The 21130-nt window shown below is 34.3% G+C and overlaps 1 protein-coding gene across 3 annotated transcripts in view; it reads left to right on the top strand.

The window, feature by feature from the left end:
• The window catches only part of LOC123548741 (core-binding factor subunit beta-like), a 79117-nt gene that overhangs the window by 18168 nt on the left and 39819 nt on the right, over positions 1–21130 (top strand). The window contains exons 6-7 of one of the 3 annotated variants that reach the window (XM_045336252.2): positions 13974–14006; positions 14651–20091. The exons of the other annotated variants lie outside the window; for them this stretch is intronic. Of the exons in view, the coding sequence (XP_045192187.1) occupies positions 13974–14006; positions 14651–14665 (48 nt within the window). The 3' untranslated portion in view covers positions 14666–20091. Of the gene's footprint in view, positions 1–13973; positions 14007–14650; positions 20092–21130 lie in introns of those variants that run through there. 3 annotated transcript variants of the gene reach the window in all.

The raw sequence follows: 21130 nt of genomic DNA on the forward strand, positions 1-21130 counted from the left end.
GTGCAACTTAATATAAGAAAAGGTTGTATAAAATTGAATGCTGGTGAAAGGTCATTCCAATATATGCTTGATTCATAATACATCTCTTCTACTAATGTGCCACACACCTTTTACTTTAAAATCATATAAGGGGTGACATTTTTTGATGTCATGGGCATGGTTATCAAACTGAGTTTGGAGACCAGTCTAAAAAATTCTAGCATCTGATTGGTTACTTCTGGGCATAATCTTAAATCAACCAATGGCAAGGCTACATGCTTGGACTGGTTCCCAAACTTCGTTGGATTATTCCTGCCAGATGATGCCTGTTTTAGGCAAATTTTCTGTACATAATTCAAAATACTACTGCAATTATAGATAAAAATTCTCAGGGTCTGTTGTATGATGTATATAGTTTATTACTTTTTTCATTGTTATTTATATGTGATAATATTTTATGTTGTAACTGCCAAATATCTGGAGCCCCACTGATTTCTCGCTTACAGATTTCTCTTCCCCCTCTAACAGACATAATACTGGTTTAAAAAGTGACTGTTATGAAAATATGTTATCTTTTTTTTTCTGATTTATACAGTAATGGAAATAATATTTCTAAACAGTGTACTTAAAAATTTCTTTTTTTTGGGTTATAATTTTTTGTATGTTTGTGTAGCAGCAAAATTGGTTGCCATTATTCTACTTACAGAATCTATGGTTGCCATTATTCACTTTATAGAATCTGGGGTTGCCATTTTATCACTTTACAGAATCTATGGCTGCCATTATTCATTTTATGAAATCTATGGCTGCCATTATTCACTTTTTGGATTGTGTGGCTGCCATTATTCAATTTATGCAATCTATGATTGCCATTATTCATTACAGAATCCATGGTTGCCATTATTCATTTTATGGAATCTGTTGTTGCAATATTCAGTCACTGGATTTTATTTATGATTACAATTATTCAATTAGTGGATCATTTCATTATTTCATTCATGGATCAGTGCTGGTAGCCATTATTTGAGTGGAACAGAAAATGTTATGTGTGTGACAGTTTTATTCCAAATGTTATATACATAGACTTCAACAAAATATGGATTACTATTACTTATACTTTTACCAGTATACGAAATGTTGGAATGTGATTTTGTAGAATTAATTAGGATATGTTGAGAAAGTACAGACACATAGATTGTCTTTTCTACAGTTGTATACACTAAGTACTTGCAGTATGAGCTAAAACTGGCCAGTGTAGACTGTTAGGCATCTTTCGAAAGGGTGATTTTTTAAAAGTCAGTATTTCATGGGCTTAGAAATTTTCAGCAGGAGTCATTGCAGAACTTTAAGTCACATGTTCTTTGGTTCGATTTTGCGCAATTTCATTTCTTTTCTTTTGTTTTTTCTGATAAAATAGACTGAGAGCACCTGTAAAAAACAATTTGTTAATTTCCTTTTAATGAAAGCCTTTCTTTTCTTTTTTGAAAGTTACTATAAATGCTGTGCCTTTTTTTCAAAATAGATTGTTTTGGAGGAGGGTAAATGTGTTTTTTAATAGTGGAGAAACTAGGAAAGCAACGTGAGATTTCCTTTTTTATTTTACTGTCGCAAAAGATCATTAATTAGATGCAATGTTTTTTCCATTAGATATTTTTCCTCAAAGACAATTCATTGCATTTTTATTATAATGTTTTTAATTCAGTTAGAAAAGCACAAAAAGTAACATAGTGACCTAAGACTTTTTATTTTCAGCATATAATTTTCAGCATTTCGAGATTATTTTTTTTTGAAACCTCACAGCAGGATCGTGAGTTTCTTTTTAGTCCCCTACTGGTTGAAAACCAGTTTCGGGAACTATAGGAATGCACTTTTCCGTCATTCTGTCCGTCCGTCCGTCCGTCCGCAATTTCGTGTCCGGTCCATAACTCTGTCATTCATGAAGGGATTTTAATATTACTTGGCACAAATGTTCCCCATGATGAGACGACGTGTTATGCGCAAAACCCGGACCCCTAGCTCAAAGGTCAAGGTCACAATTGGAGGTCAAAGGTCAACAGGGCTTTTTTCCTGTCCGGTCCACAACTCTCCCATCCTTGAAGGGATTTTAGTATTACTTGGCACAAATGTTCCCCATGATGAGATGATGTGTCATGCGCAAATCCCGGACCCCTAGCTCAAAGGTCAAGGTCACAATTGGAGGTCCAAGGTCAACATGGCTTTTTTCCTGTCCGGTCCATAACTCTCCCATCCATGAAGAGATTTTAATATTACTTGGCACAAATGTTCCCCATGAGGAGACGACTTGTCATGCACAAAACCTGGACCCCTAGCTTAAAGGTCAAGGTCACAATTGGAGGTCAAAGGTCAACAAGGCTTTTTTCCTGTCCGGTCCATAACTCTCCCATCTATGAAGGGATTTTAATATTACTTGGCACAAATGTACCTCATAATAAGACGATGTGTCGTGCACAACTTTCAAACCCCTAGCTCAAAGGTCAAGGTCACACTTAGCAGTCAAATGTTAACATAGCATGAACAGGGTCTGTTTTGTTTCCGGTCCATAACTCTGACATTCATTAAGGAATTTTAATATCACTTAGCACAAGTGTTCCCCATGATGAGACGACGTGTCAAGCGCAAATCCCAGACCCCTAGCTCAAAGGTCAAGGTCACAATTGGGTTTTAAAGGTCAACAGAGTTTTTTTCCTGTCCCATCCATAACTCTGCCATCCATGAAGGGATTTTAATATTACTTGGCACAAATGTTCCCCATGATGAGACAACATGTCATGCGCAAAGCCCAGACCCTTAGCTCAAAGGTCAAGGTCACAATTGGAGGTCAAAGGTCAATAAGGTTTTTTCCCTGTCCGATCCAGAACTCTGTCATCCATCAAGGGATTACAATATTACTTGGCATAAATGTTTCCCATGATGAGACGATGTGTCATGCGCAACACCCAGTACCCTAGCTTAAAGGTCAAGGTCACACTTTGAGATCAAAGGTCAAGAGGATTTTTTTCCTGTCCGGTCTATAACTTTGTCATGCAAAGCAGGATTTAGATGTCAGTTGGCACAAATATTCCCCTGGATGAGACAACATGTCATGCGCAAGAACCAGGTCCCTAGGTCTAAGGTCAAGGTCATATTTAGAGGTCAAAGGTCAGATTCAAGAATGACTTTGTACGGAACATTTGTTCTTCATGCATGGAGGGATTTTGATGTAACTTGGACCAAATGTTCACCACCATGAGGCACCCTTGTTTTTAGAATTACGTCCCTTTGTTTTACTATAAATAGATTTTATTGTAACTTTTTTATTACTGGTGGTAGAGAAAAATCGAGACCACTTTTCTGTGGTACAGCATGCATGTTACATCCAATTTTTAGGTGTATTTTGACCTATCTCTACCTGGTAAAGAGTTTCTTGTGGACTTATATTATATAGATTTTTTTTTTTTTTTTTTTTTTTAAAGATTAATTTCCCTTTGTTGTTACTATAAATAACTTACATGATAAAATTTTTATAATCAGCCAAAAAAATTCAATATGAAAACAACTGTAGGTTTTTATATATATAAATTTTAATCCAAGTGTTTTGTTATAACATATTGTATATATAGTACAATATTGTTTATACATCATTGACAGATATCAGTTCATTATGTTATACTGCAGTAGAGAAAATTAGGTGCCTTCCAGTAGGGGACTTTGTATTGCATGGCAATACTTCATTCACTTGTTCTTTCTGTCTCTGAGTTTTCATGTATTATCTCAAAGCAAAGTATGGTTATGTATTAATTTCATTTTTGTTCCATGTACAGCTAAACCAAAAATATTCGATTAATGTAAACCCTTTTTTTTAATCTTAAGAATTGTTGAAAAGGCATTTTCTAACAGAAATAATTTCAAAATATTTATCTTTTTCTTCTGAAATGACATCAAAGATATTGTTGTATTCTAAAATGGGACAATTTTGTTATATATTCAAGATGTTACATTTTGTTATAGTAAAATATCACATCAAGAAAACAGTCTTTGAAAAACTGAAATAGGGAATAATATGTATAAAAATATATTTTTTATTGGTCTCTCCACTTGCTCCTCAAAGATGTTGGTTCAAAACCTCACTTGGGATGAAGAATACTTCATGTGAGTTAGCCATCCAGCTGGCTTACAGTGGGTCATTGGTTCTACACAGGTGTTCAGCCATGATGAAGTAATGGCCAGAGGGATACATGGGGTTTTCCTTGGCCATTAAAAGCTGGAAAAAGTCAACATATGAAATTGTGTTGGTGTGACATTAAACCCAACAACAACAAAAAATATCCTTAACTTGATTCCTAGAATTTATCAAATTTGTAAGAAAAGGTTCTTTAGGCCATAATAAATTTACTGCTTGATTATCATCCAAGTTATTAAAAAAAGGGGATGGGGCGAGGATTTTTTATTTCTATTTCTAATAATTGATGATATGAAATACAGAAAATGGCTGACTTAAACTACAAAACAAAATTTACAGCAACATTTATTTATTAACAAAACAACAAAAATTATCACTGAAATAGAAATATTATTTTTCAAAAATTTTCAAAATCAGCACACATGTATTTTTTTTTAGAAATCGTGTCAGGAGGCATGAAAAATTGGCGACGAGAGAAAGATAATCAAACAGTTATTTTGTTATGGCCATATTTTGTTTACATAAGCCTATTACTATTCAATAGCTTTAGTTTTTTGTTTTACTGATATTAAAATGCATTTATGTTGTAAATAATTGTTTTTACATTGTTTGTTATAAGGAGAGACAGTTTCTGTTCTGCTTGTACTTTTTTTATTTATTTTGAAATATTTTATCACATTTGTTGAAATGACTGAAAGATTTTTTAAAATAAAAACATACAAGTCTAACAGGTTGTTTTCTGCTCTTTTCTCCCCTTTAAAGAATATTATATGAGTTGCACCATGGGAAAACCAAGATAGTGCATTTGCGACCAGCATGGATCCAGACCAGCCTTCGCATCCGCACAGTCTGGTCAGAATCCATGCTGTTTGCTAACAGTTTCTCTAATTGCAATAGACTTTGAAAGCGAACAGCATGGATCCTGACCAGACTGCGCGGATGCACAGGCTGGTCTGGATCCATGCTGGTCGCAAACGCACTATGTTGGTTTTCTCATGGTGCGGCTCATATAATTACTTCAGTATATCAGGATTAATCAATCTCAGAATTATTGGTGAAGCAAACAGGATATATGTTTTAACCCCCTGTAAGGATAACCTCGGGTTAAGAATAAAAACCTCTGTTTAAAACAACCTGTCTTAAGGACCCTTCTAAAGAGTTAGTACGAAAACATAGCTCCCTGTAAAGTAAGAAACAATCATTCTGACTTAACCATTGCCTTAGTGAATTAGTCTCCCTACAGTATAAATCTCTGCACAACTAACATTCATGTTGTCCTGGACAGGTTGTTAAAAATGTAACACTGCTGATGAAGCACATGCCTAGCAGGATAGTAACATATCGTACCTGTAATCTGGACATGTGGACAACCACCTTAATAACATACAAACTTGAATATTTTGCTGAAATGTTAAAAGGGATACCTTTATTAAGGGGAGTTCTTCTTTTTGGGGTTTAAAGGGTATATTTTGGCAAGGTTTTGGATGCTATGTATTTCTTATTTCATTGGGACCAAGGTGGATTTATAATGTCCTTTAAATTTTCATGAGTGCAACAAATGTTAATATAATTTTTTTTAGGGCTGTAAGGGGTTTTACAAAAAAAGGAAAAAAAGAAATGAAGTCTTGTTTTGTGAAATGTATTTATTGTTGTATATTCTTAGTATATTTTGCATTGTGAAAATATTGACACTTGATTTTTTTTATAATATATTGTAACATGTAAGAAAACAGAATGCTGTAAAATCATTTCTATTTGTGTGGGGACTTTTTTTCATTGATTTCATTGTTTGCATCAATCCATAAAAATAGATCTAAACTGAAAGGAGAATTTTCTCTTTATCTAATATTTAAAAGATGAAATCTACAAGTTATGCCCCTCCCACCCCCCAGTAAGACAATTTTGACAAAACCAAAACATTTTAGTACCCACAAAATTAAATGATTTTACAGTTATAATTCTATACCATAAACTTATTTGTTTTAAATATCAGGTTCCAGTGTGTAAGATTGGATTTATTTTATTTTTCTGATAAAATAATGTTAATATTAAGTTACAATATTGTATTGCTCCTACTTTTAGACATTTGTGGGTGTAATTTTTTCTAATTTAACTAGATGATGTCTTCTTTGTATGATTCAATAGGTTGGGTAGCTTTGAGATGAAGAAAAATGTTGCATTGTTTTTGTTGAAATTGTTAGTTAAGGTTAAAGGTATTAAAACAGGGTATCCTACTACTGGTGCTGCCAAAATGAAGGAATTATGAATCTAGTGCTCTTATTTGCCAAGTTAACATTTTTTTAAATGAATTGTTCTTGATTGAAATTTTGTTTCCCAGAGCCCACTGGAGGCCCTGATTAAGCATATCCTGTTTTACTTATGCCTGGTGCTTGTTAAGGGGGCATAGAATTTATTAATGCCATTATCTGAATGCTTAACTGAGCAATTTCAGTTTTTCAAACAGGGCCTGTTTTCATCAATGTTAGAAGTCTGAAACATAGGCTTAAAAAGCAATTATATATATATATATATTTTTCTCTATGAGTGTTATATTTGCATAAATTGTTATGAAACTTCGCATGAATGTACATGGGTCTGCTACAGATACCTCTGTGAACTTTTACCAATATATATATAAAAATAAAGTTATAGAAACTTAAATATTTTCCATTCTGAAGACTGAGAATCGAACTTTAAAATTTGATGACTATGGGCCCTACAGAACAATTGTGGATATATTATTATAATTACATATTACATTTTGTAAACTATATTTCAAGGTTTTTGTTAATTTGACTGTTTTCTTCCAGTTTTGTGCATCTTGTGTACATTCTATTCCCTGGCTTCACCTAACTATTGTAGTTGATACTTGTATTTATAATATATAATATACTGCTTAGCTTCGTGATGGTCTTTCTTTAACCTTTACCCTGCTGAATTTCTATAATGGACTGGTCCATCATTCAATTTGGGCAGTACCATTTGCCATTTGAAGGGATGCTTACTGAAAATTTACTGACTGAATAGCAAACAGTGCAGACCATGATCAGCCTGCATGGATGTGCATGCTGATCTTGGTCTGCACTGGTCGCAAAGGCAAGATCAGTTGCTGCCAGCAGGCTAAAGGTTAAAACTCTGCTGCTATGTTAATTTTAACTGATAAGGGATTTTCTAGATAACTTTTTAAAATCTTGGTAGATGTTGGTATTTTGACAATTTTTTAACTAAAAGTCTTTGGTAAAGGTTAGTATTTTAATGAAATGATTTTTAATGCAAAAGCTAGAATTTTTAATGGTTTTAACAAATCTCTGGTAAATGTGCCAGAAATAGAAACTTTTTTGTCAGTGTGGTAGCAAAACTGTGGTATATGTGGTAGCTTAATGATCTATTAAAAGGTTAAATTTATATATTAACAGTCATTTAAAGGCTTTTTTTATTTAAATTTATCTACAATTTATTACTTTTTCTCAGTATATCAGTTGTTCTAAATTATTTTTCTGTTTTAGTATGTTTATAATCTTACAAGAAATAACAGTACAAAAATTAAATTTTGTACTTTTGTTGAAATGGTTAATATGACTTTCTTAAATCATACTCTTCTGATTGCCCTAAAATGAACGTATTAGCCTCTGTGTAACATTTACTTAGGCTAGTTATATGTTATATTCATTTGTTTATTTTTCTGCTGATAAATACATTTGAGTCTACTCAAAAGTGGAAAGCTACATTTGGCATAAGGCAACAAGACTTAACTCCAAAGTTCACCATGCTCCACCAGTGATAATATTATCAGTTATATTTGAATTTATCCAGATGAAAATATTGCTAAGAGAAACCATTATCTTGAATTGCTACTGGTACAATTCCAGTCATTCTTCGATCCCTATAACACTATTTCTGGACTAAATAAAACCATGTCAGTTTTACTTTTAAACATGAAGCAAATATCTTTGCCTGCTTTCTTTCCATTGAACCAAGTATTACAACAATAACATGACATTATTCTGGACTTACTTTATGGCAGTATTCAGTAATGACTCTGATCCTTATCCTGACATACTATTGTTAGATACATTCTATCCTAACAGTCATAATACTAGATAGTAGCCATCTGTGATGCAGCTTTTATCATGACCTCTTGCTTCATAGCAGCCATCAGTGACACGCATTTTACTCTGACCTACTTCTTGAAATTAGCCATCAGTGACAGGCATACTTTGACCTACTTCTTGAAATTAGCCATCAATGACATGCATTTTACTCTGACCTACTTCTTGAAATTAGCCATCAATGACATGCATTTTACTCTGACCTACTGCTTCAGTGACCCACATTTTAGTCTGACCTACTTCTTGAAATTAGCCATCAATGACATGCATTTTACTCTGACCTACTGCTTCAGTGACCCACATTTTACTCTGACCTACTTCTTGAAATAAGCCATCAATGACATGCATTTTACTCTGACCTACTGCTTCAGTGACCCACATTTTACTCTGACCTACTTCTTGAAATTAGCCATCAATGACACGCATTTTACTCTGACCTACTTCTTGAAATTAGCCATCAGTGACACGCATTTTAATCTGACCTACTTCTTGAAATTAGCCATCAGTGACACGCATTTTAATCTGACCTACTGCTTGAAATTAGTCATCAATGACACGCATTTTACTCTGACCTACTTCTTGAAATTAGCCATCGATGACACGCATTTTACTCTGACCTACTTCTTGAAATTAGCCATCAATGACATGCATTTTACTCTGACCTACTGCTTCAGTGACCCACATTTTACTCTGACCTACTTCTTGAAATTAGCCCTCAATGACATGCATTACTCTGACCTACTGCTTCAGTGACCACATTTTACTCTGACCTACTTCTTGAAATTAGCCATCAATGACCCATTTTACTCTGACCTACTTCTTGAAATTAGCCATCAGTGACACGCATTTTACTCTGACCTACTGCTTCAAATTAGCCATCAATGACACGCATTTTACTCTGACCTACTTCTTGAAATTAGCCATCAATGACACGCATTTTACTCTGACCTACTTCTTGAAATTAGCCATCAATGACACGCATTTTACTCTGACCTACTTCTTGAAAATAGCCATCAATGACACGCATTTTACTCTGACCTACTTCTTGAAATTAGCCATCAATGACACGCATTTTACTTTGACCTACTTCTTGAAATTAGCCATCAATGACCCACATTTTAGTCTGACCTACTGCTTCAGTGACCAACATTTTACTCTGACCTACTGCTTGAAATTAGCCATCAATGCCCCACATTTTACTCTGACCTACTGCTTGAAATTAACCATCACTGCCCCACATTTTAGTCTGACCTACTTCTTGAAATTAGCCATCAATGACACGCATTTTACTCTGACCTACTTCTTGAAATTAGCCATCAATGACACGCATTTTACTCTGACCTACTTCTTGAAATTAGCCATCAATGACACGCATTTTACTTTGACCTACTTCTTGAAATTAGCCATCAATGACCCACATTTTAGTCTGACCTACTGCTTCAGTGACCAACATTTTACTCTGACCTACTGCTTGAAATTAGCCATCAATGCCCCACATTTTACTCTGACCTACTGCTTGAAATTAGCCATCAATGCCCCACATTTTACTCTGACCTACTGCTTGAAATTAGCCATCAGTACCCCACATTTTACTCTGACCTACTGCTTTAAATTAGCCATCAGTGACCCACATTTTACTCTGACCTACTTCTTGAAATTAGCCATCAATGACCCACATTTTACTCTGACCTACTGCTTGAAATTAGCCATCATTGACCCACATTTTACTTTGACCTACTGCTTGAAATTAGCCATCAATGCCCAACATTTTACTCTGACCTACTGCTTGAAATTAGCCATCAATGGCCCACATTTTACTCTGACTTACTGCTTGGAATTAGCCATCAATGCCCCACATTTTACTCTGACCTACTGCTTGAAATTAGCCATCAGTGACCCACATTTTACTCTGACCTACTGCTTGAAATTAGCCATCAGTGACCCACATTTTACTCTGACCAACTGCTTGAAATTAGCCATCAATGACCCACATTTTACTCTGACCTACTGCTTGAAATTAGCCATCAATGCCCCACATTTTACTCTGACCTACTGCTTGAAATAAGCCATCAATGCCCCACATTTTACTCTGACCTACTGCTTGGAATTAGCCATCAATGACCCACATTTTACTCTGACCTACTGCTTGAAATTAGCCATCAGTGACCCACATTTTACTCTGACCTACTGCTTGAAATTAGCCATCAATGACCCACATTTTACTCTGACCTACTGCTTGAAATTAGCCATCAATGACCTACATTTTACTCTGACCTACTGCTTGAAATTAGCCATCAATGACCCACATTTTGCTCTGACCTACTGCTTGAAATTAGCCATCAACGACCCTAATCTTATCATGACCTACTAACTGTGAGCAATCATCAGTGACACAGATCTTATCATGACCTTCTACTTTAGAGTAGCCATCAATGACACACATTTTATCATGACCTATGTCTTGATAGTAGTCATCAGTGACACAGATCTTATCATGGCCTTCTACTTTAGAGTAGCCATCAATGACACACATTTTATCATGACCTTTGTCTTGATAGTAGTCATCAGTGACACACATTTTATCATGACCTACTTCTTGATAGTTGCCATCAATGACACACATTTAATCATGACCTATGTCTTGATAAAAGCCATCAATGACACACATTTTATCATGACATACTTCTTGATAGTTGCCATCAATGACACACATTCTATCATGACCTACTTCTTGATAGTTGCCATCAATGACACACATTTTATCATGACATACTTCTTGATAGTAGCCATCAATGACACACATTTTATCATGAAATACTTCTTGATAATAGCCATCAATGACACACATTTTATCATGACCTACTTCTTGATAGTTGCCATCAATGACACACATTTAATCATGACCTATGTCTTGATAGAAGCCATCAATGACACACATTTTATCATGACCTACTTCTTGATAGTAGCCATCAATGACACACATTTTATCATGACATACTTCTTGATAATAGCCATCAATGACACACATTTTATCATGACCTACTTCTTGATAGTTGCCATCAATGACACACATTCTATCATGACATACTTCTTGATAGTAGTCATCAGTGACACACATTCTATCATGACCTACTTCTTGATAGTTGCCATCAATGACACACATTTTATCATGACATACTTCTTGATAGTAGCCATCAATGACACACATTTTATCATGACCTACTTCTTGATAGTTGCCATCAATGACACACATTTTATCATGACATACTTCTTGATAGTTGCCATCAATGACACACATTCTATCATGACCTACTTCTTGATAGTTGCCATCAATGACACACATTTTATCATGACCTACTTCTTGATAGTAGCCATCAATGACACACATTTTATCATGACATACTTCTTGATAATAGCCATCAATGACACACATTTTATCATGACCTACTTCTTGATAGTTGCCATCAATGACACACATTTAATCATGACCTATGTCTTGATAGAAGCCATCAATGACACACATTTTATCATGACCTACTTCTTGATAGTAGCCATCAATGACACACATTTTATCATGACATACTTCTTGATAATAGCCATCAGTGACACACATTTTATCATGACCTACTTCTTGATAGTTGCCATCAATGACACACATTCTATCATGACCTAATTTTTGATAGTAGTCATCAGTGACACACATTCTATCATGACCTACTTCTTGATAGTTGCCATCAATGACACACATTTTATCATGACATACTTCTTGATAGTAGCCATCAATGACACACATTTTATCATGACCTACTTCTTGATAGTAGCCATCAATGACACACATTTTATCATGACCTATGTCTTGATAGTAGCCATCAATGACACACATTTTATCATGACATACTTCTTGATAATAGCCATCAATGACACACATTTTATCATTACCTATGTCTTGATAGTAGCCATCAATGACACACATTTTATCATGACCTACTTCTTGATAGTTGCCATCAGTGACACACATTTTATCATACCATGACCTATGTCTTGATAATTGCCATCACTGACACACATTTTATCATGACCTACTTCATGATAGTTGCCATCAATGACATACATTTTATCATGACCTATGTCTTGATAGAAGCCATCAATGATTCACATTTTATCATGACATACTTCTTGATAGTAGCCATCAATGACACACATTTTATCATATCCTATGTCTTGATAGAAGCCATCAATGATACACATTTTATCATGACATACTTCTTGATAGTAGCCATCAATGACACACATTTTATCATTACCTACTTCTTGATAATTGCCATCACTGACACACATTTTATCATGACCTACTTCTTGATAGTTGCCCTCAATTACACACATTTTATCATGACCTATGTCTTGATAGTAGCCATCAGTGACACACATTTTATCATGACCTATGTCTTGATAGTAGCCATCAATTACACACATTTTATCATGACATACTTCTTGATAATAGCCATCACTGACACACATTTTATCATGACCTACTTCTTGATAGTTGCCATCACTGACACACATTTTATCATGACCTAACAATAACATGATATTTGTCAAGATCTACTACTTGAAAGATATTAGTTATGATCTTTATCCTGACATAATTTGTAATGACCAGCAACTTGACAGTGTTTAACATTGCATTATGCTAGAAGTCAGCAATGACATGATCTTATTTATGACCTGCAACTGGACAGTGGCGAACAATAACATGATATTTGTTATGATGTTCTACTTGAGAGATGTTAGTTATGCTATGATCTGTATCATGACCTACAATTCGATTATGGTCAACAAAGATCTTTATTATGACATACATGTACTTGATATATATCAGCAGTGACATGGTCATTACATAGCTTGCAGCTGGACAATAGTCAGTACTGACATGGAACTTTTTGCACATGATTAACTTTTAGACTGCTGGCAGTAAGTGATTCTGCCTTTGCGACCAGTGCAGACGAAGATCAGCCTGCACATCCGCTATTGAAAGTAAATTTTCAGTGAACACCCCTTTGAATAATAAGTGGTACTGTCTAAATTTAATGACGAACCAATCCATTTTAGAAATTTAGACAGGTAAAGGTTAATTATTAGATTTGGCATGTTTTTAAAATGACCAACTACTTGGTAAAAATCGACATTGGTATGATCTTTGTCATGTACACTGTTTGCTAGAACACAGCAATGTCAAGGTCTTACTTTTGACCTACAGCTTGACTGTAGCCAACACTAACATGATCATTATTATGACCTGTGTTTTGATAGAAATCAGCAACAACATGATCATCATTTAAATCAAGAGGACAGAGGCCAACACTGAGAGGAAACTTTTTTTCAAATGATTAACCTTAAGCCCCTAAATTTCTAAAATCGACTGGTCCATCATTCATTTTGGGCAATACCTTTTATTATTCGCAGGAGTATTCACTGAAAATTTACCGACTGAATAGCAAACAGTGCAGGCTGATCTTGATCTGCAGTAGTGGCAAAGGCAGAATCACTTGCCGCAAGCAGGCTAAAGGTTAATAATTAGATTCGGCCTGTCAATAGAAAGTATGAAAAAAACATAACCCTTTGATAGAGACTTGTTTCTTAAAGAGGCTGTATGAAAAAAACATGTATATGTAAAATATACATTTTAAAAAATTGTATCATTTCAGGAGGGAGGATTAGGTCATGTTGTCAAATCTGAGGTTTGTTGATAATTTTATTTTTAGTCAGTTTAAATCAAACTTTATATTGTATCTACACAATATAAGAAATGATTTGTAAGAACTGATCAAAAACAAAAAAGACAAATTGTCAAATAAAAGAATTTGGTTGAGAAATCTGGGGCTTTCAAATAGCATTCAGCATATGCAGTAGACAAAACCTATTAAATCACAGTGTCTGTCAGTAATTTGTAATAATTAAAGCCAGCTTAGAAATCACAGGTACATCATAAAAAATGGTGCAGACAAAAAGTTGAAAAATGGACATTTTTAGTGGTCAGTAACCATGGAAACAATGATACTGAGGGTTTAACTTGTTTTTGACTAGCTTACTTCATGGTCTTGTATGACATTATGTTCTAAACAAATGGCTATATCTGGTTTTGATAGCAGACACTATAAATTACACATTTCATTGTCCTGTATGCCAAGAATACAATCATGTCTTTGAAATGTTACAGTAAACATAATTCAAAATTACACAAAAATTTTCTTACCTGAAATATTGCCACTACCTATCACACATAATAAAATGTTTGTTTTAGTAATTCCTGTTTCTGTAAACTTATTACATCAGATTATTCTTTTGTATTATATTGTTTCTTTATTTTATCTTGAAATTTCAGAATCCACCCAGTTAACGATGGTTTATAGTCTAGTCTACAACCAACTTGATTATGTTGTTGAAAATGATTTTTAAACAGATGGATGTATTACACCGCTAGTTTCAAAAGCCAGCGATCTGTTTAGAAAACATTCAGCTGTGATTTTTTACTTTATCAAAAAGTAAAAAAGGTGAACATTTCAATGCTTGGGGGAGTAAAGTGCTTGGAAGTCGTTGTTGTTGTTGTTCAGATACTGTAATCCGCAGGATAATTCCGCATTGTCATGGTAACTGTTGCAAAATGAATATTGGTATTAAGTGATCTGTGGACCAGACCTAGAATGGACATTCACAACATGGGAAAGCAAAACAGACTGCGAACCAACAGTGTTCATCATTCAAGACTTTGTTTAGCAACAGTGAACCAAAATGATTGCGACTCAAGGACTTGTTTAGTTGCTAATGATATTAACTGTAAACCATTCAAAAATGTTCATGATTCAAGGACATTGTTTAGAATAATGAATTATCAAATGTGAATCAAAATGTTCATGATTCAAAGACATTGTTTAGAATAATGAATTATTAAATGTGAATCAAAATGTTCATGATTCATGGACATTATTAGCAGCTTATGTTATTAACTGTATATCAATATGTTCATTATTCAAGGACATTGTTTAGTGGCTAATAATGTGTGCTGAACCGGCAATGTTCTTGACTGAAGCATATTGTTATGCAGCTAATAATATATTATATTTTTGTTGAATTTTACATTTTTTGTTGATTCTCTAAAGTGTTGTCTAATTGTTAAGTTAAAATGAGTGCCTGGCTATGTAAAATATGGACAAAATTGTCAATTCTAAGTTCTATACAAGTACTGTGTTCCTCGTTGGGGCCATTATATTCTAATTAGTGAACTTTAATCATATCACAGTGACTGTCATAGTGCTCTGGTATTTACTAATGACTAAATCAATTTCATTGTTTGCAAATAAGGATGGATGGGGTAGAGTGGAGTGATATTTATTAGGATGGAATATTTATATGGGGTACAGAGTATACTGCTTTATGATTATCTTAATTTCTGCTAGCTCCAGTAATAGTGATGTGGTCAGTTTCTATTTTACTGTCAGTCAAACAGCTGCTGGGTGTGGTCTCTGTTTACCAAACTCTTAGCTCACTTTTGTCAGACAAGAACACCTTGCACTTGCTTTTACAGAAATCTGAAAAATTAATTGTATACTTTGTTTGCAAAAAGGCTTTTCAATTTTGTACAAGATTTATTAATTTAGATCTCTAAGAGTAGGGTTAGTTGGGTTTTACAGCGAATCTACACAAAATGGTCATATATCGCCAAGTACTCGAAGAGTAGGAGTAAGACAGTTTCAGAAAAATATGTATGACCTTTTTCACCATTTGTGGCCTATTTTTGCACCAGTATTAATACTTTCAGCTATGACTGTTAATTCAACTTTTTCCAAAGTTAAGACCTGATCTGGTTGGCTGTCCTGAGTTACAGTTCAGAAATTGACCACTGGCATGACTGCATTCAGGGACTGGTTCATAACCTCTCTGTATGGTCAACAGTTTTCACATAGTCTATGTCATGTTAACTTAATACACCCTAGCTTTTTATCAGTTAGATAGTAGACTTATTTCAAACATACTAAAGGGGAATGCCATCAGATTTTTTGGTAACAAGGTCTTTCTCTTTGAACATAAAACAAAAATATTCGTAATACTGTAAAATCATTTAATTTCGTGGGCATGAAATGTCGTGGCTTTGGTCAAAACGGCAATTTTGTGGGGATATGAATTCGTGGATTTCTTTTGAACATAATATGAATGGGAATTTTACTTGTTCGTTGGGATTAAATTTTGTGGACTGACTCAACCACGAAATACAGGATAATTAGTCCCTCAAGAATATTAATGATTTCACAGTATACGGTACACCATCCGAAAGAACTCCTAGGGAGGTAATATAAACGTATTAAATTTTCAAAATTTTGTTTATCGTCTTGAAACACAAAGGATTTTGTTTCTTAATTTCAGAAGTTTCGGTATAAAATTGCAGTTTTTAGCTTCATTTTCTGATTGATAAACATGAAACTTTGAAAATCATAAAATTTTGAATAATATTTTTTTTTTTTAGATTTTAATTGGCCAGAATTTTACATAGAGATAACACAGTTTTGACTGTGTTTTGCTGACCATTAAATTGATATTATTAAGAATATCATTAAAATTGAAAGAATTCCTGCTGTCTTTAGAATTATGTATTATGTATGTCAAAATCTTGTTTAATAAGGTTGATATTTATGAAAAACTATGTTGCTTATTTGCTGGTCAAACTGTATTTTTGTTTTGTTTAGAAAGTGCTTTTGTCATTAACTAGCAAAAACATAGTCATATAATATATGAGCTGCACCATGAGAAAACCAACACCTTGTATTTGCAACCAGCATGGATCCAGACCAGCCTGCGCATCTGTGCAGTCTGGTCAGGATTCATGCTGTTCACTTTCAAAGCCTATTGCAATTAGAGAAACCGTTAGCGAACATTATGGATCCTGACCAGACTGCGCGGATGTGCAGGCTGGTTTGGATCTGTGCTGCTTGCAAAGGCACTATGTTGGTTTTCTCATGGCACGGCTCATATTCAGACATTTGCAAACTCTAGAAAGTATTCCTGTAGGGTCAGGAAATTTTAGGAGATTTCTGATATTATATCTAAAATGTTTCGGAATTTTTCGTTAGATATGTGAAGATCCCACCTTCAGTCCATAAAGAAATAAAGCAGCTATTGCTTTGAAATAAGAATGTGTGTGTTGTTAATTATATTAAAATGATGTGTACAGCATCCTGGTACGTATTCCATGTATGTTGATTATACGTAAAAATGTATTTGATATTCAAAAACATTTTATTTATTTTCATACGTGTTTTAAAGCATTCTATATGTATATATTTATGACCTTAGGGTGTTTGTGTGGTGTGATAGATTTTGAAATACAAGGAAATTAAATTATAAATCTATGTTAACTCGAAAACATTTACACATAAGCAAAATGTTAAGTCTTGAATAAATTTCAAAATTTTTTCTGTCATTAAGATATTTCTGCATATTTTTGTTACACTATAAGTGAAGATAACATCATTTATTTGGAAAACCAAGTATAAACCACAGAAATTTAAAACATGCTGCAAATAAAGAATATTTTTAATCCCCCGCCACGAGTGGTGGGGGTTATAAGAATGGTCTCCGTCCGTAACATTTCATGTCCGCTCTGTATCTCCTAAACCCCTTGAAGGATTTTCATGAAACTTGGGTCAAATGATCACCTCATTAAGATGATGTGCAGAACTTACGTGTCAGCCATGTTGGCTCAAGGTCAAGGTCACAACTCGAGGTCAAATGTTTGAGCCTTCAATTTTATGTCCGTAAATCCATTGAAGGATAATCATGAAACAAGGTCAAGGTCACAACTCAAGGTCAAAGGTTTGAGCCTTCCATTTTGTGTCCGCTCTGTATCTCCTAAACCCCTTAGAGGATAATCATGAAACTGGGGTCAAATGATCACCTCATCAAGACGATGTGCAGAACCCATGAGTCAGCCATGTTGGCTTAAGGTCAAGGTCGCAACTCAAGGTCAAAGGTTTGAGCCTTCCATTTTGTGTCCGCTCTGTATCTCCTAAACCCCTTGAAGGATAATCATGAAACTTGGGTCAAATGATTACCTCATTAAGACGATGTGCAGAACTTATGTGTCAGCCATTTTGGCTCAAGGTCAAGGTCACAACTCGAGGTCAAATGTTTGAGTCTTTAATTTAGTGTCCGTTCTATATCTCCTAAATCCATTGAAGGATAATCATGAAACTTGGGTCAAATGATCACCTTATCAAGACAATGTGCAGAACTTATGAGTCAGCCATGTCGGCTTAAGGTCAAGGTCACAAAGCAAGGTCAAATGTTTGAGTGTTCCATTTTGTGTCCTCTCTGTATCTCCTAAAGCCCTTGAAGGAATTTCAAGAAACTTGGGTCAAATCATCACCTCATCAAGACGATGTGCAGAACTCATAAGTCAGCCATGTCAGCTTAAGATCAAGGTCACAACTCAGGGTCAATGTTTGAGCCTTCCATTTTGTGTCTGCTCTGTATCTCCTAAACCCCTTGAAGGATTTTCTGAAACTTGGGTCAATTAATCACCTCATCAAGAAGATATGCAGAACCCATGAGTCAGCCTTGTTGGTTCAAGGCCAAGGTCACAACTCAAGGTCAAAGGTTTGAGCCTTCCATTTTATGTCTGCTCTGTATCTCCTAAACCCCTTGAAGGATTTTAATATGTCTTGGCTGTAATATTCCCCTTTTCAAGACAATGTGCAGAATTCAAAATTCACTCCTTCCAGCTTAAGGTCAAGGTCACAACTTGATTGTTTAATGGTTCCACCCAATACCATAAACCCTTTCACTATCCATAACAGTGGCGTAGGATATAGCTGTCTTTCAGACTGCCTTGTTTTATTAAAAGTAGGTTAATTACTGTTGTGAAGTCTTTGATAAGAAGCAAACACAAAATATGTGAATGCAACAGTGATCACCTTATCAAAGTTTGACTCTTCTTAAAACACTCCTTTTAGGTATGACTGGTGGAAATGATCCTGTCTGATGCAGTTAGAAAAATGTTAAACCACAACTATACTATTGTTTAATTGTCACTGCAAATCTTTTCTGATGAAATCATAGATATTTTTGTTCATTTTTACACAGTCTATAGTCTTGTTTTGGCTATCGTTTTTCTTACTCAGTTTATAGTCTAAATGTCTTACTTTGTAAATATAATCAAATTTCTTATTTAGTCTGTTGTTGAAATTTAATACTTTGTCTATAGTCTATAACCTGTTCTTACATCAAAATCTGTTGACTCAGTGTATAGTTAAAAATCTATTTCTGGGTCTAATGTTAAGTTTTGTACTTATACTTAGTATACATATTTTTTATTTCTAAGTGATCATGTCTACTGTTTGATCCATGTAACAGGGTGTTTCTTGCACTGCAAGATCTATTTAGATCTATGAACTACATCATTCTAAAGGTCTCTGAGGGTGATTGTAGGATCTTTTTGAATTATAAAATGTCTTTAATAATGTAGGGATTTTTTCGTGTTATAACGTCTGCAGACTCCCGAGAGATTGTTACAGTGCTTGGGCACCAACATATCCTGAGGGATTCTGAAGATGTTATAACACGAAATGAACATGTGCTAACGCTATTCTAGCATAAAAAAGCGTAAAAACTAATAAATGTATACATTGTCCCTCAGTGTCATAAAATTTCCATGAAATGCACAGGAGTTTTTGAGTTTTTTTCACGTTGACGTCATTTCCATTGAATTATCCATTTTGGGGCCGTTATACGTTTACGCTTTGTCGCAGAATGTGCATATATATAAAAAAGTGTTTTAACAGCACATGAGTGCAAGGATCTCTCTGTTAAGACACATTTTCTCTTCTTTTAAAACACCCCCGAAAAGTGAAAAGAACAGCTTTTCAACCAAAAATTGCACAGAAATGCTGCTTTTATTCTTACTAAGATACTTTGAAGTTTTATAACACTCTACATTGTATTTGCATATAATTTTTATAAAGTCAAAAAGGTTTTGTGTCAAAACTAAGGAAAATACCAACATCAGAATAGTTTTTTGATGATAAATTCAAAACTAATAAAGATATTTCGAAAACTTTAAAAGTTCCTATTACAACCCTCGGAGTTCTTTAGACTGATTTGTAAGGTCAATGAAACTGTGTTTTACAGAAAAGGTGGGTTATGTCTCCATTCAAAGGCAAATTTTATTGTATTAGTCTACTTGTCAAAATTTTCACACTTAAGCTATAGTCCTAAAAGGTCCACAGCATTCTTAGACGTACATGTAAGTATCTAAGTTTGCAATGAAGTCCTACATGTAAATTATTTCTAATGTCAAAACTGGTGTTCTTTTTTTTTATTATCTTTTTTGGGTTTTTTTTGGGGGGTGGGGGGAGGTGGATGGATTTGGTAGGTGAAGTAGGGTATTGTTCAGCAGTCCATGCAACATATCTGTGTTATCATGTCTTATCACAGTGTTACTACTTACTTACTTGAACAAAACAGAGTCGATATTTAAACAAATATATTTTTATTTGCTTAAAGAGAAACACGGACAAAGAATGCTTGTGCTATAAAAGAGTGTATTGGTTCTGAGTTAACAGGCAGATTCAAATAGTATCTCTTTGATATTAGCAACACATTTTTCGTGTTTTTTAATAAGAATGCAAATTTCAACTGCTTTTGTTACATTAAGATAATTTGTTGCTTGTTGATTGAATTTACATAATATTGTTTTTCAGAATTTCTTTACGAACAGATGAACTTTTTTATTTGTACAGAGACGTTTTCATTGTAACCTGTGATTAACCTTTGGATTTAAATGCAAAATTGTACAATGGGTGGGGTCAATATC

The sequence above is a fragment of the Mercenaria mercenaria genome, chromosome 6 (genome assembly GCF_021730395.1).
Source record: "Mercenaria mercenaria strain notata chromosome 6, MADL_Memer_1, whole genome shotgun sequence".
Taxonomy (NCBI): Eukaryota; Metazoa; Mollusca; class Bivalvia; order Venerida; family Veneridae; genus Mercenaria; species Mercenaria mercenaria.